We start from the raw sequence: 24,845 nt of genomic DNA, 5'->3' as shown, positions 1-24,845 counted from the left end.
CTACACTAAATGCAGAGCCGCGCGTGCTTCAGACTCGGATCTTTGCTTCGAGTGCTCTGAGTTCAGGACCACGGCCAGCTCCGGTCGACCGGGTCCCAGGCTGGCAGGAAGGAAGAGGCCATCTCCCGCTTTCACCGAAAAAAAGGAAAGGGGGAGGGGAAAAAAGCCGATCTCGTCCCCTCACATATACACTACCATCCCTCCACTCCTCCTCTCCGACTCTTCTCACCTCCCCCTCTCACATCCGCAGCAGCGACTGGCCAATAAAATACCGAAAATACGTAAGCACCGACGAGTGCTCGGCGCAGGCGGAGAATGGTCAGTGTGAAGCAGACTATAGCTCTTCCAGCATTACTCGTATACTGCTGACATCCCTCAGCCAGCGAGTACAACCAGGGCCTATCCCTATCTCGACTTCAGGCACATCCTGCATTATATCTATGCACGGGTAAGGCAGCGGCTCGGCCATCATCTGGGGATAAATATAGATATATATATATTTAAAACAATTAAAAAACAAAACAAAACAAAAAACTCAGTTAGTAGGTTAGGATCTCTGTAGAGGCGCACCACTTCTAGTGCAAGATGTTAGATCCGTCGTCCAGCGAGGAGGAATCTGATGGGATAGTGGAGGAGGAAAGCAAAGAGGCAATGGCTCCTCAGGCCGGATCCCGCATCTCCCCGAGCAGGACCAGCGAGAGCTCGGGTGGACTAGCGCCCAGCAGCAGCCGCAGCAGTGCCCGTCCTACTAGCCCGAGCCCCTCGGCCGTCAGCGAGGAGAAGGAGGATCTGGAGAAGCTGCACAGAGAGGAAGAAGAGCGCAAAAAGAAGCTGCAGCTATATGTTTTTGTCATGCGATGCATCGCTTACCCGTTCAATGCAAAACAGCCCACAGATATGGCAAGGCGGCAGCAGAAGGTAAGAGCACCCGGTGCAAAGGCATAACTGATAGCCACATGATGACGAAATACCTCCTTTCATATCGCAGATGTTGTCATTGATGACCTACATAAACCAGAGCACAGGTTTGGCCACTAGGCCCTATCCGATAGCGCATGGAGACAGCACGGTGCCAGTGAAAGCACAGTTTGTTTGTTTGACGCAAAATGTTGAATTCATGGAGCATGACAGGAGCATATAAAGGTGCTTCGAGCTCCTGGTAGTGAAGGGGACTCGTGGTGCTGCAGAGCTGCAGGCTGAGTGCAGTCCATGTTCCTCCAGCACTCTAGCTCGTAGATGAAAGCAGCCCTACAGCCCAGCAAGCCCATTAAGTGAAAGGGCGTTCAGGAGATGGTGGATGGCAAGTCACAACAGGACAGTGTCATTGCCCTTCTTGGCCCACATTTTTACCGAAGTCCCGATGTCAATTAGATATGCAGCTGTATATTGTGTCCTGCCTTCTTGGCGGATACCCAATCCCAACCCGTTTGCGCCATCACTTATCCCGTCAATTTGGCCTCCCAAGGTGACTTTTAGGCACAGACCTCTTGAGGAGGGTAGCTTAATGGCCTCTCTTCTCTGAAGATGAGCTTTGCTCCTCTCAGCGGCCTGTAGAAAATTAATTGAATTAAAACATTTTCAACGTTGACACATTTTTTACCTTTTACTATTTATTATTATTATTATTATTATTATTATTATTATTATTATTATTGTTGTTGTTGTTGTTGTTGTTATTATTTTAACATGACATTTATCTTATAAGATTTATATACCTTAGCTACTGTAAAGGACAGGGCCCACACCCTGGCTTCTCAGGCTGCTATGTTAGTCCACTGATGTTGATGCCAGTTTTGGGTCATGCTGTCCTTACTGTCAAAGTCACCATGCACAGGCCTACTGTGCTAAGGGGAACATTCAACTGATTGTAAGTTAGGATAATGCCCCTTGTATATTTCCTTTGCTTTATGCTGCCTATCTGTATGACTGACTTGTCAATCATGAATTAAGAAGCCTCTGTATATAGATCAGCATGTTTTATGTAGAACTGCTTTAATACTGAAACCCAGTCATCACATTGCATGACAGTATCAGGTTCTTAAATCTCTCCTCAGAAGGAAGAAGTTCTTTGTTACTCACTGTGGTCAGGGGGCTCTCAGAAGAGTCATTCATTTTGGTCGCTCATTCATTTTAAAACCATGAATACTACTGTGGAAATGTGCATTTATAAGTGCTGCTTTCATTTAACATGCAGACAACTTGTCTTCCTCTGGTCACTGTTAAGCCATATGGTCTGAATTTTCTGCTGACTCATGCACAAGTCCATGTAGGAGGCATAAACTGCAGTGTTTCCATCCATTTGTTTGTTTGTAGTCTGTTGAGCGTAGGTTACCGATAGTCTAATGCACGCCTAGTAATGCACTTTCATATCTGGTAGCTCAGGCAGCCACAATTCTCTGCTGTGGGTGAGTGAATATCTGAACAAACAATCAAACCAGGAACTCAGAGTGTGTCTGTCTGCCCACAGTCTAGCTGGTGTTTCTGATTTGATCCAAACATGGATAAAAATCACACATTAAAATAATTGAAAAAAAAAACATTTAGTCCCAGTGAATTGGTTCAATCCAATCATTTGGTGAGCATGACTTATAACACAGAACTGTTAACAAAATGGTGAGCACCAACATCTATGTTGATTACTTTCAGGCAGTTGTGTGCATTTATAATGTCATGGAGTTAGACAGTAGTCATCAGTTCACTGTCATTTAATTATATTTCTGTCTTGGGTGGATATGGAGAAATAATTTATCACACAAAAAGAATATTTAACATTTGTCTAATTACGTTTCTATGGATTCATCTTAGCCATGAACCTCATGTGAATGTGGGCTCCTCAGCTGTCCATAGACAATAATTTATTAAGGTAATTCCTCACAGTGTTGGCAGCACAATCTAATATGTGCCCTATTACAATTTTAGCTATTATAGATTAGTCACAGAAATATGATGAAGCAATTTCTGTAATGAAAAGACTTAAAGGCCTCAGCAAAACATGTGGAGCAGCTCCATGATAATCCGTTATTAGAAGCTCTGGCACACAAACAGCAGTGATGGGCTATCACAGAGAAACAGGCCAGGCTGTAGACTGTGCAAGCTCCACTGCTGCTTCTTGAAATATGTTGCCATAACCTTGTGGAAGATAAGCCAACAGGGCAGGAACAGGAAGGGGACTCTTTTTCAGGGTATAAAAAGTAAATCTTACCGTACAGTCTGAACAATATCTTAAAAAACAGCAGTTTGAAGGCTGTTGCTGCTTACTGCTGGCTTGGGTGTATGTGCATGACTGAGTGGTGACACATGTGTTTGCTTAAAAGGCTAAGTATCTTGGGACCCACACAGCGAATGTGTTGAGTATTGAGGTTACAGACAGATTGTGTTGGTACAATTTATGAAATTTTAGCATCATTGTGATGGTCCCAAGGGCAAAAACCTCTTTCATTCAATGGGAATAAACTGCACACACCGAGGAGTTAAATAAAGACATGTTGGCAATACAGTAAAATCACAATTTTGCATTTTGTTTTTTGTTTTCAAAGTATAAGGCAAAAAGAAACGTATAGGTTTTGAAAAATATGACTGTTTTTAATGGCTAGCAATGTTGATCTGATGGTTGTCAGCTTGTTTGGTTGATCAGTTTGACTTTAGTCAGAAAATGTAAATATTATGTAACAAGTGTTTGGCTTTTAATTGGACTGCCACTAAATGTTTGTTAAAGGAACACCTACCAAATGCCCACATGTGTCAATGAGAGCTTGTTAACTTGTTGATGTGTACAGCTCAAAGCACAAGCAGGAACTAAATTCTGCTTTGATTAAAAAATGTAGCCAAGGAGAATAAAATGTTTGCAGTCTGATTAATCAAACCAAGACTATTTGCTTTTATAGATTGCAGTTTATGTATATTTCCAAAGTAAGTAACTGTCCATGTCAGAATTACAAAGTGTGATTCCCTTGAAGATAATCTGACCTAATCAGTTCATCTGCCAGCAGGTTCACTTAATAGAGTTCCTCCTGGCTCAGCATTTTAATACTATACAGTATGCCATTTATACTGTGAGAGAGAGGGGCTGTGAATTGTGCAGCAGGGTTTGTGATGTGAATTTGAATTAGACTGAAGTGCAAACCGATGTTTGCCAGACAGGTGTTTGCAGTCATGTTTGCAGAGAGCTGTGGGAGTTCCACTGTGAACAACTTTTCAATGAGTGAAAAAGATGATCATAAATCATCACGTTAAAGTTGCACTTAGCTCACACATTGCAGATCTGTCTTTATGAAAGTCATTTTTTCATTGGTGCTTTTGAACAAAAGCATCAATTTTGCCACTTTCAGTTTATATTTCTCAGTGTTTCATTTCGTTTAGATTGTTATCATTTCTGAGGTTTAATCTTTCATTAGAATGTGGGACCGTTTGTTTAGGGGCGAGACTGAATATGTTAAGAATTGGTATAACAACGCAAACACTTTGTGAAAGCAGTTGATTTACTGTCATGCAGACATTCCTGTATTAATAGCAGCTGCTGTTATTTGTGTAAATAAAAATTATACACAATTTCAGCCGCTATTTGTTTCTTGAAAGTATGGTAATGTTTTATTTTTGTTAATAAATCCACTTAATCACAATGACTTTCAGTTTTTAGTTTATTCTTACTTTAGAGCTACAACTTTGGCAAAAGACAGAAGATTACCAATATCGAAACAATAACACTGTCTCATGCAAGAATAGTAAGAATTTAAAAGTGTGAAGAGTTATTAAAAACATTAAAGATATTTGGTAGCGGTCAGGGTGTTTGCATAGACATTCAACGTTTATCATTGCTATTGACAGCTGCTACATTTGTTTAGTGGATGATAATTTTAATATTCACGATTCAAGTGACTACTGCACGGTTTTAAAAACTGCACTGTGTAGTGTGCATTCATCTCCTTACTCACTGGCATGTATATTGCCCCTATTTCCTTCTATTTCTACCAAAAGACACAGATTATCTGAATGGTGAATATGTAGATATAAACAACTGAGAGTGAACTGACCAACCTCAATATATTCATAAGACATTCAGTCATATGTGCAAAACACAGTGGTACTAAATGGAGAGCTTAAGTATGGCACTGAAATCATTTGCATTATTATGTAAGATCGCTGAATGGTGTTCTGCTTGAAATTTAAAAAAGGCATCCTTCGACAATAAAAGAAGCGTCGCTGTCAGTGGCAAAGTCAAGTATTGAGCTGAAAATAAAACATGTCAGTCAGCGCTTGAAAGCTGATAATGGGAAAAATTGTTCTCTCCCATTAAGCAGCAGTCTTGGTAGCATGTTTTAGCACCGCTAGTATAGGAGAATAAAGGTGTTTATTGACGGTGCGGATAAGCAAGTGAATTCAGAAGGGGTGACAGCTGAAAAGCAGCAGGCGAAATACCCCCTCACCCACGATCTGTGCAGCCACGTGTAAATTATCACAGCTTCTCAAATTAAACATCCTCTCTATGGGGACATAACGAAGGAGGGAAGCTTAGATCTTATTTGTCAGAATACTAACAATGTCTTTTCCTAACAGCGCTGTACTTTGAAGGCAGGAAATAGGGACGGGATCAAATTGAATAATACGTGCTCTAATAATAATACAACATTTTGGTGTGATGCTCACATGGCATGTGCCATGTGCTCAAAAAACAGGCTACCAAAATGCAAATGTTAGAGCACAGAGTCCTGGCATGTAAATGCATGGGAGTTTAAAGCTGGTATGGATGGCATCATGTGAGGGATTATTCCACATAGGTGGGAAGACGTGAGCGTGATCTGGCTTAAAAGCAATATCCCACATAGTATTTTATCTCCTTCAATGGCTCTCAAAATACAGGATGTACTTGTTAATTATAGTCTCATGTGTCCTCACCCAGGCTATGAATTCTTGTTGGCCTTTCAAAGCAACAGATACATTTGTGCCAACGAATGTTAACCATCAGTGTGATGTGAGGCAAGATTTGTCTGGTTGAGAATAGCTGCTGTGTCCCAACACTGCATTCATGCATGGAGACAAATTAAGCAGCGTTGTTTAATTGCTGCGTAAGTTTTCATTCCTGCTCCCAGTATTGCACATTAGCCATACTGGAAAATATAGTGCAAAAATAAGGGCTGGCTTGTTGAGAGAAGACCAAACATTAGCAATTCTAAAGCGGCATTTCATTTATCATTTTTACTGTTATACAAGCTTTTTTTTTTTACTGAGCTTACCATAATTAAAACTGCTACTGCTTTACTTTTATGTGCATTTAATCATTTTGGTCTATAATAAGCAAAAAGCAGGGCAAAGCTGTATTTATTCAATGTATTCTCATGTAAGTTCACAAAAACAGGCACAAGCTCACTTTTTATCAGTCAGAAGACTTTGACTTTGAAGTTATTTTTGTTTACATTTTTGTTTAAAAATTGATTAATGATCAGTGAAATGCTGAAATGTGCCCATTTGCTGTTATTTCAGTTGACTATATGATTAATCAACAAACTGTCTGAGCCCTGATCAACATGCTTCCTGTAAGCAAAGACCATTTTATTGGAAGTGTAGTGGAAGAAAACAGCAGGGATCCATTTGTACTTTGTGCCAAATGTTGACATTTACACTGCAGCAGCTGCAGTATTTATAATGCCTGTCAAAGTTTGCAGAGACGGAGAATTCATTCTGAGATTGGTAGCCTGCTAGAGCAAGATCAAAACAGGTCAGCACGTTTGACAAAACACTCCTTTAACCTTGGAAATGTGCAAGGTTAAAGTATTATTCATAATGACATGTGCATTGCCTAGTCACGCCTATAAGTGTGTCATGTAAAGGAAAGCAAATCGAAATTAAATCAGCTATTGTAACATCTTCCTATTTCTGGCTATAATCGCATACTTTTTTCTTATACTGTAATTGTGACATAATTACAAGACAGTTGTCTCATAATTATGGCACTCTGATTATGCGTTATGGAAGTTATAATCACTCTAAGAGAACTTTTGTGAATCTTTTGATGGATACTATGTGCGGCTGCATGTCATCACACTTTCTGATCATTGTTGAGTCCCCTAAGAGAACTCAGGCGGCTGTTGGTGGTTATTTAGGGCTCAAGAGTTTGTTGGTGCAAATGTGTGCTGTTATGCTGAACCCTGTGTAACACTGCTTCAAAGGGAAAATTACACAGGTATGAGTAAGAAAGGACAACAAGGAGAGATATTGAGGGAGAGATTAGTAGTGGTGATTTTCCACATTAAAGACAGAAGAGCTATAGCAGGGCCATTACTGCAGCTCTCCTATGAGCCTCTCTTTCCCACTCTCTGATGACTCTCACTGAGGCATAAAGAGCACAAACACCAGCCTGGAGCAGGCATGAGGCGGTATGTCAGGTAGATACTCTGAGTTTATTATCACGGGTGTCACATGTTCATGCAACCAGTGCTTTAAAAGGAGTCATTACACCAGTCCCTCCTTAACAAACATCAAACTTTAAACTCTTTCACAGGCAGTTTTCTGTGACATTGATGTAAAGTAACACAGGGGGTGTCACCAAGCAGTGAGAAACATAAAAAACAGACTTGAACATAGTGGCAAACTGTTAAAACATCTCTCAGGACATGGATTAATGTTGAGTCTACAACCTTTTATTGGTGAAGACTGTTAAGCCTTCCCAGCCAATAAATATTGGATGCGCGTTGATCTTTCCTATCACTAATTCTACAAAAGTTTTTCAAAAGCCCGATTAATGCAATCTGTGTGATCTTTTTTTCAACACATCTTGTGCCGCTTCCTATTGGTGAAAACACACAACACAAACCTTATTGAACATCAAACAAGACTCTTCTGAGATAATCACCTTTGAAAGCTAAAAGGAGGGAACGAGGAGAGAAAGTCAGAGAAATTACAAAGGAAGACAGAAAGTGATTTGTGATGGGAGGGTGCGAGAAAAGGATTTATGTTGCAGACTCTTAATGAGAGTAATGCACCAGGAATGGAGTTACTGATTCACAGTCAGCTTCGTGTGCTCTACGGTATAAAGTAATGCAGTGGTAGTGCAGTGTGTAGCCCTTTAATGCAAAACAAAGAAAAAACAATAGCAAATCTTTGCTTAATTGCCTATTTGTGTTAACATATTTGTGTTTGTGTATTTTAAGTTCTGGGAGCCTGCTCCAAAGTCACTTTCTTGATGATTTAATTCAGGCCTCAGTCATTCGTTTCGCCAAAATTCAACAGAATCTGTGACTCTTGTTTATCATATTTCGTCCATACATTTCTAAAGTGATTGAGTACAACACGTGTGCATTTAATTACAGGTCAACAGATGAATTTCATCAAAATCTGTCAAAGAGAATTTGATTTTGGTGTTCTTGATTTGTGAGTATTCATATTCATGTGGTTTTATGTTCGCTTCTGCTAAACGATTATTTTCATCAAGCGAATGAGCAAAATGAAGAACCAGCAGAACAGGCTGCTGCCTGTGAGATGGTGGTGTGTGGTAATGGATGACACTTACTAGAAGGGGCTTTGCTGGTTGTGAACACAGTGTTTTTCTGAATATATCAGCAGCGCCACAGCTCCCGAATATGACAACACCGTGAAGACTGGTTATACAGAACCGGAGCCTCTTGTTTTATCCCTGTTTGCTGTGTGTCAGGCTCTGTCTGTGGAGCCTGCACCTGGCTGTTTGCTAACCCAGCGGAGTGGTATTTACTCACACAATGCTGTGTGTGCATGTGACTTCAGAACAAATCTACGGGTGCATGTCTGGTTCCAGGATAATAGCTTGTGAATGTGTCTTTGTATAATTGTAGTTTTGTGACCATAGTCGCTACGCAGTGTTGGTGTTTTGTGTTTGATGAGGCCTGCTGTTGGTAGATTTTGTGCAGCTGTCATGCAGTACTTGTTCCTGTACCCTTGTTTGCTGTTTACTCAGATGTGGGCTGGTGGTGTCATCTACAACATGAATAACCTTGTCTGGTGATAGCAGCCACTGATAACATATTTGCTAAAAACCAACACAAGCATTGAGACAGGGCAACAGAACTGAGTTTATATAACACCCTCTCTCCAGTTTTTACATTAGATTTCACAAATGTAAAGTTTACATTTTTTTTTATCTCTATTGATATACAGATGTGTAATTGTATGTGTTCTTTTTAAATATTTTATCTTGTTTTAATGAATCGATTACATAGCTGTTTTACTTCTGCCCAACACAGAAAACTGTTCATTTATTTTGCTGCCATTTAATTTGGGAAAGCAGCCTAATTTAACTTCCCCCTTCCCTGACATTATATAACTTTAAGGAGCTCAAGTGTGAGTCAGCAAAGCAAAGTCCTTATCGTGCTAAACTACACAAGCTACAGTACAGTGCACCACATTCAATTAGCTAATTACTCCACTCCCTACTGCAGATAGTGGATACAGTATACATCACAAGCTGATGACATGTTGATTCAGTCAAAGTCAAATATCTATATGAATCCAATCATAACCACTATGTACTGAAAATTTACTGTGAATCAGAGGTGTTATCCAACTTACTGTACTTCAGATTACATTCAGGATCTCTGATAATTGATACAACATTTAATCTCAACAATGTCCATTGTTTTAGTTTTGCACATATTTATAAAACATTAGAAACTTAATTTACACCTCCCTTTGTCTTATGGTTTAATATTAGATCTCATACATTTAAATTAGTACACATCTACATTTTTTTTTCCAATTTTAAATATAATGCAAAAATGGCGACTACAATTGAGGTCATTTGCTACCATTAGATGTTCACTTTTTTAAATGTAAAATAGAAAATTGTGTTTTTTATCTGTTTTTATTGCAATTTTTGAAAGTGGTTTTGAGCAAGATTTCTCCAGGTTTTCTGAAGATCTTTTTCACAGCATTTTCTCTTATTTATTGATCAGTTTTAGAGAATTTTTGTTTGATTGATAAGCCATTTAACTCTGAGCTATGAATTATTCAAACATTAAAAAAAAGCACCAAACTCAAAGGAAGAACCAGTATTGCGTCTACGCATAACAGACAACTGAAATACAACAACTAAATTATAAACACTTAGTTTCTAGCAACCTGTCACAAAAACATATAATTTGCTCTGATTTCTTGAGTTGAATCTATGGAAAATGCCAAAGATAACACAGTTCGATAGTTTTACAACAGCAAGGTCAATCCCAAAGAGTGATTAGCTGAAAAATTGTCGTATCCCTGCATCACGCACAGTATCCTTAAAAGTTTAAGGAAAAATGGAAAACTGGTAGACAAAAGATGAAAAAGTTATGTACAGCAGAGGCACACTTTCTAAAAGTTGTGTCTTTAAACAAAAGAAAGGAAAATCCAGCAAAGACCTGACACAGGACCTGAGAAATGCATCTGGGTCTTCAGTTGAGCCATCTACTGTTGAGCCTCATCAGAAATGGTCTCAGTGGAAGGATGGCTGTTCTTGACAACCACAGGAAGGGAAACTGCGACAAAAAATGGACTGGACAGGAAATCAGTGGCAACGGGGCTGATGGACTGATGAATCCAGTTTTTTGGCTTAAATCATTATGAACACATTCAGAGGAGGTAGGGAGAGAGGTATAATAGTGACCGTCTACAGTCATCCTTAAAACGTGGTGGAGGCTCTGTCATGACTTGGGGCTGCAATTCAGTCAGTGGTTCTGCAGATCTGGATCTGGTCAAAACGGATGAAATATAAATACAGAAAAATGTGGTTCCATAGTGTAGTGGTTTACGCTGACTCAAAATCCCTTGGGGACTGGGTCAGGAACAGCATCCAGCATAAATCAGCTAAAACAAGCATGCAGCTCTGAGAGAAGCCAAAAGTAAATTTACGAACACAGAAAGGCACCCTCAGAATTTGGTCCACCATGTAATGCCATTGGGGAAGCATCTGATTAGCAACAAACACAATGGCATTGCAATACATGCATAGCTGGATAAAAAACATCAACAGCAACAAAAACAATGGATCACAACCAATCAAGGATTGGCCTCCGCAAAGCCTGGACCTCAACATTATTGAAGCAGTGTGGAATCACCTTGACAGAGAACAAAGGGCAGCCAAATTCCCCAAAAAGAGCTTTGAATGACCGGGAGAACTATTCATAAGGACTAGTTAAAAGAATGACAAGAAAGCTTCTCTAAGAGAGTTCAGGCTGTGTTGAAGAATAAAGTAAGCCATACCGAATATTGACTTTCAAGATCGTTAGTATAGCACAGCCATTGCATTGTTTGATATACTGTATTTCTGATGCAGTAAATCAGAGCGCCTTTTTACCATTTTCCTTATAAAGGCTTTTGACCCCATCATGATGTACAAAACCAAAACAGTGTACAAATGAAAAATTAACGTCCTAATTACAAATAACAAAAACAAAGAGTTATTTCATAGCAGATACAGAGACCTCACTCAGATTGTGGCAAAATAGAAACATACCAACAGAAGAACAGAAAATTACTCCATAAGCTCACTGAAGAATGACTAAAGGTCACTGATGTTTTACAAGACATGCGCCTGAGGGAACTTAGTACCACGAATCTCTGTTAGAGACTCAGTGGGCGTTTAGATACAAACTGAAATTATGCAAAGTTAAAGTAGACAGACTTTCTAGCAAACAGTAACAAAGAATATTCCCTAGAAAACTTAGCAGGGAATTAGGGAAATTATCAGAGCTAATCTTTCATCGTGGCCAGTGCCATATCTTGTGACATAAATCTGCTTTTGATCATACAAAGTTAAAATACTGAATTTATTGATGTTTTATGCAAACTAGATATTATCCACATGGTCAAAGTGAAAAATTCTCTCTCAGTTTAAACTGCAATGAAGTTACTGTACATGTGCATGGCTCCTCTATTGATATGTGAATGGTGATTAATACCACTGCCCACTTCATTGCCAGCGAATGAATCACTGGGTAACACTGCAATCTTGATAAGAGCCACAGAGAAGAATCAATATGACCAAAGCAGCAAAGTATGTCTTGGGAGTCTGGCAATACTGATGAAAATGCAGGCATTTTCTTTCATCCATTAACACAGCACGGTTCTCCAATGAGGGAATAAATAAAAGCAAAAAAACTCCAAATACTTCCAGTAGTCAAGCTGTGCTTCAGCTTTCTCCAAAAAACCCCCCAAAACCCCACATATGCAAACTTGAATGGAGTTAGTAGCTTATTATGTTGTCACATGAACTCAGATCAGCCAGAAGAAACTGTCAGTGGAAGAACTATTAGCTTTGACCTTTCAAGGTAAAATCTTCAGGTAAAACACAAATGTGCTCTCCCACTGTTCCAATCACAATATCCCATCTTTCTGTCATTTTTACTGCGGTATCTTTTTAAATTTTATATTTGAAAAGAAATATCTCATGTTCATATCATGTTATTGAGGACAGAAACAGTGAGTTTTTTGTATTTTGTTTTAATTACTGAAAGAACAGATTAATTATTGAAAGAGCTGCCTGATTCATTTTCTGCCAGTTGATACCTTGACTAATTGTTTCAGCTGTAATTACAAACGCTCATTAATATCCAGTCATAATGGTCACAAATCTGTTCTGGTCTACACAACACAGACTTTGTGTTGTGCACAAAGTCTGCAGTATAAAGAGTATATATCAGTGCTTGGCTCTATTTATGCAAGCTACACTATGAATGACCTCAGAGCTAGTATTACAAGTGTTAGCTTTGCTAAAACATTTCAGTCAGTCTGATTCATCTTTGTTTTTTGCCTCTTTTGAAAGCTCAGCAGTAAAAAGCATCTTTCAGGATGCATTTTCCTCTCTATTTGACATATTATTCACATTGCTTTCTTTGCCTGTTTTTGAAAAAAATTGTACATTACTGAGCATGCGACTTCAGTCTGAAGAGCCACACTCCTGTTTAGAATTTTATTACACAGAAAGCTGCTTAGGAAATATCCATCCATCCATTCACTTTCTTAACTGTGCTTCTAGGCTACCTGTAATAGGAGGAGAGGTAGGGTACAACCTGGACAGGTTGCTAGTCTATCACAGGTCCAACACAGCTAAAAAGGAACTTAACGTGCATGTCTTTAGACAGTGGGGGGAAGCTATAACCGGTATAAATCTGGTATAAACTCTATATGGATTTATACCAGATATAGGAAGAAAACTCAAACTCTACACAAAAGAGCCAACCAGGACATTTAAACAGTTTATTACACATGTATGATACATGTATGGCAGTGTTACAAAGTGTTAAAAAGTGTAAACTGATGTTTTTATCCTCAACCTTACTTTCAGATATGGATAATATCTGACTACGGACAAGTGTGTCAACCCCAGCTCCCGTGTATCCCCATAGACCAGAGCAGTTTGCATACTCGTGTTAATATTAACATTTCTTGCCTTAGGATGTTCCTTGAACGCCATGGTTTATTAAAACACAGCAGAAATTGCCTACATTTTTCTTTAATCTCACATCTAGCTGTGGGAAACATGAATTAATCTGAAACCTGAAGCAGAGGGGCAGTATCGATCCCTGATGTAGATGTGCCGTTTTATGTTGTAAGTGGAACTTGTTTGGAAGTTAAGTGGATGTATCATCCTGAGATCCTCTGTACCACAACAATCGCCTAAAGTAAAAGAGATGTCTTGGTGGAATGATTTGTGATACCGCCAGTTTCAGTCCATATTATTTTTACTGGACAGGTCATCTCATTTTTAACCTCTGGTGATAGTATCGACTGGCTGGGTGTTTGTATTTTGGCCTGAATACGTTAAAGCTTTCTAACTCTGGCACTTGGCTCTAATAGTGAATTCTTAGAGGCTATTACTTTCTGAGCACTATCAAACGGGGTTGGGGTAATATGATGGACACACAGATGGTGTTGAAATTGCCTCACAGGCACACGATATGTGGTGCTTTTCCACCTCACTCCTACACCAAAGTCTGTCACTTGCAATGTGCTGCTGAACGCAGGCAGACACACACATTACCAGCAGGTCCCGTATAATAACAGGTTGAACTGTAAGATTGAAGGCACTTATCAGAGGGAGACTGTCAGTCTTGACCTTTAGATTACTGAGTCAGTAACCATGTGCGAAATCAATACATGGACATCAAGACTGTAATGAAGATCGAAACTGGAACAAAAGGAAGTGATGGAGAAAATCTTACTCATGTGCACAGATGTATCTCAGGAAGTTCACAGATAACAAACACGCCATGTTATGTGCTTTAGCTCAGAATAATTTAATTTAATTGATGTTATAACATGTTGTAACAAGTTTATAATCTATAGTGAGACATTCTGTAATCCTACATAGGTCAACATGATGATGTTAAACAATTTTATATTGACTGTAGTTTTGCAATTTAGCAATCTCTCGATTTAAAAAAAATTGAGAGATTGCTGAGACAAATATAGTCAGTAGTTTTGTAGGGGTTTAATCAAAAACCAATACTGGACAATACATTCAAAAGAGATGTTTTCATATGTAACCATTGCACACCTTTTTAGCTGAGTGTGATTTGTTTAGTTTGGCAGTTTCCACTGTTTAGGTTTCAAGTGGGGAAGCCATTAGGCAACACATTTCATCTATAAGTGATGGTAAAAAAGGAGTATGATTGGCTGCTGTTCAGAGGCACTAGAGGTAATGTGGGTTTAAGATGTAGATGCAAAGATGGAGCTAGCAAATACTCAGTGAAACATCATAAATCGACTTGCACTTATGTTCTGTGGGCTACCACTGAAAGAATGAGTCACAGAATGAGATACAGTTAAATGAAATGAATTTGAATAAGAGGAGATATTTGGTGAAAATGGTGAGAAGCATGCTTGATGCTTGTTCCGTGATTTGTGTGAATCTGACCGAGGTAAACAATGAAAAACTGGCTTTATTATTTGGTTTAAACTTTTTTTTTCTCATGACGCAATCTTTGTTTGTCCTTGCTTCCACAGATTACCAAGCAGCAGCTTCAGCAGACCAAGGATCGCTTCCAGGCCTTCCTCAATGGAGACACACAAATTGTGGCTGATGAGGCATTCATCAACGCTGTGCAGAGTTACTCTGAGGTACCAACAACCCACCCTACGTAGCCATAGCAGCACAATCACAGTAATAACTTTTTCATTCAAACACAGGCTGCAGTTCGTATGATTCTAAATCATGCATTTTCACATTTTCACTCTTGTAAAGTACGGCGCTTTTTGTTGTGTGTGCAGGATATTCCTCATTATTCTCTCTAAAATGTGTAGCTTTCAATCTAAAAAGCCAGAAAAGCACTGCACAGCGCTCTTGCTGTTCCATGTCAAAATGCCTGAATTCTGAGTGGTAAAATGGTGGCTGAAGCTTTTCACTACACAGATTATGAGTCAGAGCATGTGGTTGACACAGCCATCTTTTCCAAGCTCACTATTCAATCTGCAGATGAAAAAGTCATTACTACAATGCTTACAGGACAAAAGGAATTACATATAGCGGGATATGTTAAATTAGTGATGGAAAAACAAGCCATTATGAAAAGCATTAATGTGAGACTGGAACCCTCAGGAAGCGCACACACAATTACTCTTTTTGCAGAAGTTAATTAGGAGATAACTGACACAGGCGTGACAGCTGAACAGGAATCTCATTTATTTTGTGATATTTAATATTAATGCGAAATACACAACAAGTGTTCAGAATTAACTACTGAAAACCTGAAACTGTGCATCCCTCTTACACTCATATATAGGGTGCAAGATGTCTTATATAGTCATTCAGCCATCATTGGTGTCATAGAAAACTTTAAGGTAAACACATTTTCATAAAATAAGGACATATGAATTTCAAAAATAAAATGTCACGAGTAATTTACCGCTGCACTCTGGTGTTTCAGCACAGTAGTCACTGCTTTGAGTCATAATGAATGCTAAGAACAAAATTTGACTGTCAAAATAACAAAGCAGTCATCTTTGATAATTGCTTCACTTGATGCAGTGACAATATTGCCTTGTCTGGATGTCTCCCTGTTAGGCTGTCATTAGCTGCACACAGAATGCCTGTCTTGAGTCACAGCAAATGCATACATGCTCTGATTTTTCACTCCAAAGTTATTATTCAGTTTAATGGTTTTGTTTTGCTGTTGAAGACAGATATTTACTGTTTGAAGCCGAGTGTGACAGCAGAGCTACCATATAATTACTGATCATCATTTTAAAATAATAACATATTTTTTTTAAATGCATCTCATACTCAGCTGCAACTATTGATGCTGGACTTTCACAATGTAGGTATTTCTTAAGAGCGACCGTGTGGCAAAGATGGTCCAGAGTGGTGGCTTCTCAGCCAACGATTTCAGGGAAGTGTTCAAGAGGCACATCGAGAAGCGCGTGCGCAGCCTTCCGGAGATCGACGGTCTGAGCAAAGAGACGGTGCTCAGCTCCTGGATGGCCAAGTTTGACACCATCTACCGTGGCGATGAGGATCCGCGGAAGGCGCAGCAACGCATGACTGCCAGCGCGGCTTCCGAGCTGATCCTCAGCAAGGACCAGCTGTACGAGATGTTTCAGAATATCCTCGGCATCAAAAAGTTTGAGCATCAGCTGCTTTATCAAGCCTGCCAGGTAAGGCATCACACCTGTGTGACACATGGTGACTCAAATACATGCATATTCTGTCCCAAGTTGGGAAATGCCAACCTCTGAGCATAGTCCACTGACTTCTAATTCCTTAATAAGACTTACTGTTTAACATTATGCACAGTGCAAACTGTTACTGTGGTTTATTAGATCCCTCCTTTGTGTTTATTTTAATGCTGCAAGTTTATTTCTTCACCTTTTTTTTCCCCTTTGCAGCTATGCGCCACAACTTCTCGGTTCTCCTGTCTGTGCTGTGGTTAGAACACAACAACAACACACAAATCTTTTATCCTTATAATACCACAGGCTAGTTGCCTTTTTGCAGGGTGTGAACCAGATAATTTGTTCATAGATTATTAATAATAACAGTGGCACATTTATGACTGTAGGTGCATTTAGAGTTATAAATATTTGTCCCATATGGAACTGTTAGCACTAGTGTTAAATGGAGATATTATAAAAGCAAATTAGTCTCTTTGACATATATCCCTTGATACCAGACAAGCAATGCTCCATTGTAGTGGAGATATATTGTGATTGCTGGTGGATAAAAGTGGACACTTGGGTGCTTGTGTCAGACATAACTCTCCTTCCCTTGCTGTCTTTACTGCTCACTATGAGAAAGCTAAAAGCACTGCTAATGTTGCCTTTCTTTGTGATTTGGGAGGATTTGGAGGAAATCTCTGACACCTTTGTATCTGGCCACTCAATAATTTCATTTAGTTCTAATGAACACATCTTATGGGAGGCAATTTAGTTTTTAAAGCACTTAGCTAATTTGGATCAGGTGTCATTCTACCTTCAACAGCTGCTAAAATACAAGCAGATGGCATGAGATGCTAGTAAGCTAATTAAATTAGTTTAGTATTATTGAAATGTCTCAGATGGAAACGAACTATATAGGCTGTGTTCTGCACCTGTGTATTGCTTATGAGCAATACATTGCTATAGGACTCATATTCAGTGTGTTTTTCCTCCCAACCCTTTGAAGATGCTTAACCTACTTTTTTATACTCTGGCAGCAGAGCTGATGGTATAGGGTCACAAATTTGCATGCAAAACATACAATTTCTTCAAACAGAACCTAGCTTGAACAATGCAGATCAAGAATGAACATTACACCAGTACAAATGTACAAATACAAATACACATGGTGCATAATTGTATTTCTACACCTTTGCATTGCAGTTGCAGGTAAGTTGGTCATTTATGTGTCTCCTCGTGAGTGAAAGATGCAAAATCTGAATAAGAGCATTCGTTTTTATATCTGTTTTCACTGTAACTGTTTTTCCAGGTGTTCTTGGCATCTTGTTTCATTTCTTTTGCCGCTGTAATAAATGTATTTGACTGTACTATTGGTGACTTGGAGCATCTCTCAGTAAGCAACCAGCTGCTGCATACTGTCCTCTACTACATGATAAAATCCGCACTAAAAGGAAATGCAGCAATCCAGTCTGCATGGCTCAGGGCTGCTGGGATTTGATGAAAGGTTTTCATGGATTGGCTGGGATTCAGAGGCCATCATTTTTTAGCTGTTATCACTGGGGATTTATATTTTTTTGCACTTACATTCAACTAGTCAAAGGAAACACTGGTCTATTTCTGTCTAGTGCTAAAGTAAGAGCAGCCCCTGGAAATGACTAACAGACTGATTAGACGTGTACGGCCAGCTGCTGCACCAGCCAAACTCTGAGCATGGTCTACTGACTAATGGCTGCACATTTATTTATCTGCAGTGACACCAAGCATGACCAAATAACTTAAAAATGCTTGGTGTCTACACTGAAAAGTCATAATTAGTCTAATCTATGTTGAAGTCTGTGTCCACTTGTAATTCTTCATATGATAGCGTTTATAGAAAAATATGTTTGTATTGGGTTTTTCTTGAGTAAAACAGTAATGTCAGAAACCAGTTTTAAAGCTTTTTATGTATAAATGTTGAGAGTTTTGTGAGCATTGGTTAACCTGCGACAGAAGAGCTTTTTACTGCTGTTATAATCGCTTTTTGTGTGACCTTATTTGTATGATTGATGGAGTGCTAAGTTATTAGCTAACTTACTGAAACTTAAGTTTCATCAGTAGACTGTAAACAATAGACCCAGGCACCTCCCAATTAGCATTCAGTAGCAAATAAAATACTCAAATTTCACTAACCAAAATTGGTGAACAGACTTTCATGACGGCTGTCTGTATTTTTGGTCAGATAATTGCAATAAAAATGTTCCAAAAGCCATTAAGACTACAAACAAGGATGAATTTGGTCCAAATTTCATGACTCATATTAGCTGAGGTGAAGCCAAGAAGACAGCTACTGTTAGCACTCACTTGTTCCATTATCAGCCAGTCAGTCCAAACCACGACACTCCGAATAATGCAAAGATTAGGCCTTTACAAAATTTGAACTCCTTTTGTAGCCAATATACAGTTGTTGTGGTTGTTATGGTTAGCTTTATAGACAAAAATTGCTATGTGCTATTGTGAAGTTTAACCTGGGCACCTAGCATGCAGATTTATACTTGGATGTTAATTCTACAGGGATGTTATAACCCCTTCTAAAACCCTATGGCGTAACTTACACCATAATCTGATGTGCGCCTCTCTTGAAATGTAACTGTCACCTTGTCACCGCCTTCTTTTATATGTGGCAAATCAACAAGGTAACTAACACATAAAACAAGACACGCATGGAAGCTGGTAAAAAGTTCAGCCAATTATGTAGGTTACATTGTAATGTAGGCTCTACAAGGACTGACTGCAGAAGCCTAAATCAGAGAAAACCCACTTTAAGTGGCCATTACAGCTTTTGGCAGTTTTTTTTCTTTCTTTTTATTAGCTCAAGAGTTGATGCCTGCTTTTATTGCTATTAGTCGGATTGTGTGACTGATTTTTTTTACGGTATTAGTTAAAATGATGGAAGTAACACAAATTCAGAAACACACTGCTTTAAAGCAGCAGTCCAGCAGCTCCTATGTTCTGCAAGGTAAAATTATAGCTTTTGTAAAAAAGAGTCTGGTGCTTTTTACAATCCGTTATCCATCAGGAAGAACTGTCTGGCAGCAGCAGTGAAAATAAAATGCAGACTTAAACTGATGAATTGATTTTTACTTTTTTATAGGTTTCCGTCTCTGTCCTCGGCAGTGCATTCTTTAGCTTCGGTCCCTATGACAAGTAGCTGATAGTGTAAACTACAACACAATTTAAAACACAGAAACAAGCAAACGAAAAAATCAAACCACCCCATAAGCATTTGTGCTTGCTCTTGCAGCTAACAACAGGAAATTTTGTATCCATTGCTAGCGGCTGATGCATTTTTGTTAATGGCATGATATTCACTTCTCTTGCACTCACGACGGGAGAAGTGAGCAGTGAAGGAATGGCATTATGCACGCTTTCAGGTCAACAACTGCTCGGTAAAGTTCTTACTCTCTTGTAGAGCTAGGTGGGAACCTAGTTGCTGAAGGAACTGAAGTAATTAGCTGACAAATCATTTCGGCACGACTAATGCTACCACTGCTCGCAGATTCTCATTCTGAGTTGTTTTAATCACTGATATTTATTCACATCAATGGGCTCTCACTTAGTGAAATGATTCTCTAATCTCGAGCGACTGATTAAATTACCTAAGCCTGGAAATAAGAAGAAAAGCACAAACAAAATGAAACTTTCCCCCCTGAAGAATTGTAAATCATGGCCTGTAGACACCCACCCAGAGCGAAAGATGATATTCCAATCAGTTTGCCTTTGACAGGTTTTTAAAGGAGCTCCCTCCTTTTTCCCTCAAATTTGTTATGTCAGCAACTGTTAGTTGGGAAATGAGGCCTGAGCTCTTCCTGGTTTAGCCTGTAGCTGATATAATGGCGTAATGGAGCCTCTTCACTGCACACAGGATTGGGAGAGGATGAAAGCATTTGCTATGCCTGGCAAGCCACCTCTTAGCTGAAAAAGCAGTGATGCTGAAATGAATTATGAAGCTTGATATATGGATGGAATACAGACAATATTTATTATATGGGAAAACTATAAAACAAACAATTTCCATGTTTTCAGAATCTCCATTATCGCAGCAAAATAACAACCTCTTTTCCTGAAAAGTGTGCTAATAGACTATTGTATAGTCCTAGCTGGTAATATTCCCTAAGTCCAGTCCTTAAGACGTGGTGCCAACACTCTGTGGGAACACCAAGTGAGTCGTGACATCTTCTTGTTTTTCCTCTGTGCTTTGATGCATTTGAGCATCCCAGCTTTACCCATAAGCAGAAATCAGTACTTGGAAACCCATGTGGAGTCGTTTCTCTTTATCTCACTCACTAACCGGGGAAGCTTTTGCATGTTGATGGGCCCTCTCTCACACTTCCATCTTACAGAATAGCCTTGATATTGATGTGGCTCTGTAGCCTATTTTGGCCTTCTAGCCACAGATTGCATTGAATCCAAGCTCAGTTTACTTCAGCATCTTGCATTCAAAGATCTACCATACTGTTCCATCCCATATTCTCTGGAGGTTGCAAAACATATTAGGAAACCCTGATAGTGAAGTTTTTTCTGAAGGTCTCCATCTGCCGTAGCTCAGCTCTCTCCGATCTCAGCTTTTGTCCTTCCCTTGTCTGAGTGATGACCTTCCCGCCTACTCTTGCTGATAGTTTCTCAGGCAACACAAGCCTTTATCTCTGAGACAGACTGCCCTTGTTTCACGGCACACTTTGGCTACAGCATTGCTGTGCTTGAGCACCAGCTTTGCCTGCTTCTAATGGGGTTCACTCTAGCTCTAGGAAGCTTTTGCCAAAAAGCCCGATTCCCAACTTTTCCACCATTGTTTCATATAGAGTACACACACACAGTTATGATAGGTCAGCTATAAAGATCAAAAAAGCTATCCCCATCACAATGTTTAATAGGCTGGACCTGCTTTAAAAAGATCATGCAGCAGGTTTGAAAACAGATTAATCCACATGTCGAACAGCTTCCGATAAAATCATTTTACAGTCTGTGCAATGCTTCGAGTTCAAGGCTCTTAACAAGACTTCTGAAAAGTAGAGTAACAATCTTAAACACTCATATATTAAGAGTAACATAACATATCTTATGTGTTGTCAAGTGCTGTAAGCGGGAGCCCATTGATGTGAATTTGTATTTGTATACAAGTCTATCTCTAATAACTCAAATCATTTTTTAGGACTCAGGGTGAATATAATTCATGCGTACTTCCTGTTTTGAGGTGTCCCTAGGTTTTAGGAACAAGGCACATTTGGAGCCCTGTGTTGAAGATGTGCAGAAATGAGATGGCTGTTCTTTAAAAAAAATGCAGTTGCAATTACATTTTCTAATTGGGGTACCTTGCACGCTGGTGCACTCAAATAAGCACAGCCTTTTCTCACATCATGCAGATTAACACACATAAAGCACAAACACATTGATGCACACAGCAGCAGTTCTAAATATAGGACAGCTTTAGTCCTGCAGGTCCCATCTAGCTCCGATCTAGCCCTGCCCGCCCTGTCTTTGGTCTTTATAAGAATCTGCCTCTGGCAATGTTTACAGGCTGCTGCTAGTGTCCCAGCATCCACCTGGGAATGTGTTATCAGCTGAGCTGTTAACTACCCGCCTGCTTCTGCTCTGTCACCTTTAACCTGCTGTCAGCCTAGCTAACACTGAGGAAGTGTCACCTTTATTTAGCTGCAATGGTGCTGTAACATAGACAGAAATTTACCTTTTAGCCAGTCTTATTTATATGAGATTACCTGTCCACCTATATTGTCCCTGAGAGCCACTGACAATAGTGACCTTTCAGCAGTTGTAGGCCTGATAAGATTGGGGTGCTGTGGGCCTCAGTAGGTGGTGGCTGTTAGTTCCATCAGCTCTCCTCCCCTTTCACAGCAAGCACTGTCTTTTCTTTTCAAAGCTGTCAGGGCAGAGATGGCAGTAATAGAAGAAATGCGACCCCATCCCCCCCTTCACATTACATCCGTTAGCTTCACGTGCTCTTTCCATGTTAGCAATTTTGCAGATGAACTGCAATTTACACATATCTGTGATGAAAAAACGTATCTGCTAATGCCTTGTTCAATTTCACTTATAAAAGATTTTCCTGTGAAGAGATATTTCCTTGACATATGGGTTTAGGTCTGTCGTATTCTCTGGGTTTAGCAGGAGGGGGAAAGCACACAGCACACATACAATAAAAATGCAGCGTCAGACACTGACAGGCTGAGCTGCTGAATTTCCAGGCTGTTCTTTTGGGATTGCAAGAATCAGATGTCGCTTGCACCGCAGTCCAACAGTACCCAGATCTCTGAGCGTTTTGACAGGCAGCACAAGACCAGCAGCAGTGGGAAAGAAGGGAAAGGAAAGCATATAGGATCATTCAGAGCTGTGGCTGTGGATAAATCTGTTTTTTTTTTGGGGGGGGTTTGCTCTTGGACAATGAAAATAATACTCTGGTTCATGATATTTCCTGCCACAGGATGCTCACCATCATTTAAGAGTCTCAGCGTGGCAGAGTACTGCTGTGCTTCTAATGCAGACATTCTGCTGCAGCTGGTGGCAAAGTCTGATTATGTGCTCTACTAAACAGGAACTCTGGGTTATGTAGTAGGGTGGCTGTTCAGTGGCCAACACTGGTAGCACACCACACTTGACAGTTCACACATCTGAATATATTACAAACTGATAACACATTTCAGTAATGAGAACAATATTCCATTAATTGCATGACTGAGCTTCTAAAATTTATTGCCTTTTTTTCAATGTACAGACCGTGACCAAGGGTATCGGTGTCAGTCTTTTCCCTCCTGTGTGTTACTTACTACACCCCTCCCCTGCTTCTAATGGCTGCACCGTGACTTCACCTCATTCTCTCTTAAAAAGGATTGCTGGAAGGGGCGAAGAATCAATATGGCAAAGCCTGAAAGACAAGGCCTGTTAATGTAATATAAGTGAGTGAAATACCATAAGGCACAGAGAGGTCAGGTCTGGCACGCATCCCATTAGCAGGAGACCAGAGGAGTTTAAAGCACTGTTATCACAAATAGAATCAGGAGCTCAGCTGGTGAGACCAAGTGGCTGTTAGTGATAAAATCAAAAATTGACTGTGATACATTACCCCTCTCAAGAACACCATGCTATATGCGTCGCATATTTTATGGTATCCTGCTTCTGTTGGGGCAATATTTCATGTTATTTCCAGGCTTGTCATATTGAAAGTCACTTAACCCAGTAAGTGACTTATAGCTGGAAAAAATATTGCCACATTTTCAAATAACTGAATGATTGTTTATTCATAGAAAGTGAGAAATATAAAATATTTTAAAGAACTTATATTATTATAGTGCAGCTCCTGCTCCTCCTTCTGCTGTGCATTGAAATATTAGAGATCACAGGTTTCTTCTACAATTTTGCAATGTTTTTATCGACAGTCCATTGTACTGTATATTCCTTTGGCAAACTGAACTATTTTTATTCTAGAGATTTACTTTCTCTTGAATCCACTGTCAACACAAACTGATACAGTACGTGTGTGCCACGAAAACTGTAGCGTCACATTTTCCCACCAGTTTTAATGCTCATGTAAAACTCAAGAATTTTACAGTTTAACAGCGCCATGGTGAGACGGGGCTGATTTTTGTTTTTCACTGTAAAACTCACGCACACCACACCGCTGGGTGGAGAGGTTTGTGGCTCCCCAGGTGCAACTGTGCTGCAAAAAACACCCCATCTCAATTAGGCTGCAGACCTCATAGTGGGAACGGTGCTGACTGGTGAGTCACAACATCAAATCTGACAAGAATGAGACATTTTGGCTGAGAGAATAACTGAAGGAGTGAAACATGCAGAAGCACCGTGCATGAAAAAGACATCAGCCATTTCCACTATATTCTTGTGTCAGCTAATATAAAACTCTCATTCATTATTGATGTAAGAAAGACGCAGATTTCTCTGCTTATCATTACTCTGGGGCAAATTTTAGGCTAACAGATGTCAGGCCTGCATCTAATGTTGTCCAGTCGAGGCACTTTTCAAATATTGTAAATGAGTTGCGTTATCTCTCGTTTTGATCCTGCGCACCGAAAAACGTTCTGGATGTCTCATTTCAAGACAGAGCTGTTCTTTATCACTGTTGTTGTCATGGCCCACCCAGCTTAGCCTTTCCCGAGGCATCAGTTTAAGATCAGCTGTTTGAAATGTGCCGCTTGACCACGGCACATCTACACCAAAAGCTGTAATGTGAATGAACCTGTGATAAC

General features: G+C 39.6%; 1 protein-coding gene across 8 annotated transcripts in view; it reads left to right on the top strand.

The window, feature by feature from the left end:
- The first annotated feature begins 263 nt into the window (after positions 1-263).
- The window catches only part of cadpsb (Ca2+-dependent activator protein for secretion b), a 65,387-nt gene continuing 40,805 nt past the window's right edge, over positions 264-24,845 (top strand). For all 8 annotated transcript variants that reach the window (XM_031757630.2, XM_039612319.1, XM_031757625.2 and 5 more), the window contains exons 1-3: positions 264-918; positions 14,944-15,057; positions 16,258-16,590. In XM_031757630.2, coding sequence (XP_031613490.1) covers positions 586-918; positions 14,944-15,057; positions 16,258-16,590 — 780 coding nt within the window. In that variant the 5' untranslated portion in view covers positions 264-585. The remainder of the gene's footprint in view (positions 919-14,943; positions 15,058-16,257; positions 16,591-24,845) is intronic.

This window comes from Oreochromis aureus, linkage group 5 (genome assembly GCF_013358895.1).
Source record: "Oreochromis aureus strain Israel breed Guangdong linkage group 5, ZZ_aureus, whole genome shotgun sequence".
Taxonomy (NCBI): domain Eukaryota; kingdom Metazoa; phylum Chordata; class Actinopteri; order Cichliformes; family Cichlidae; genus Oreochromis; species Oreochromis aureus.
This window is presented reverse-complemented; position numbering and strand designations above follow the sequence as displayed.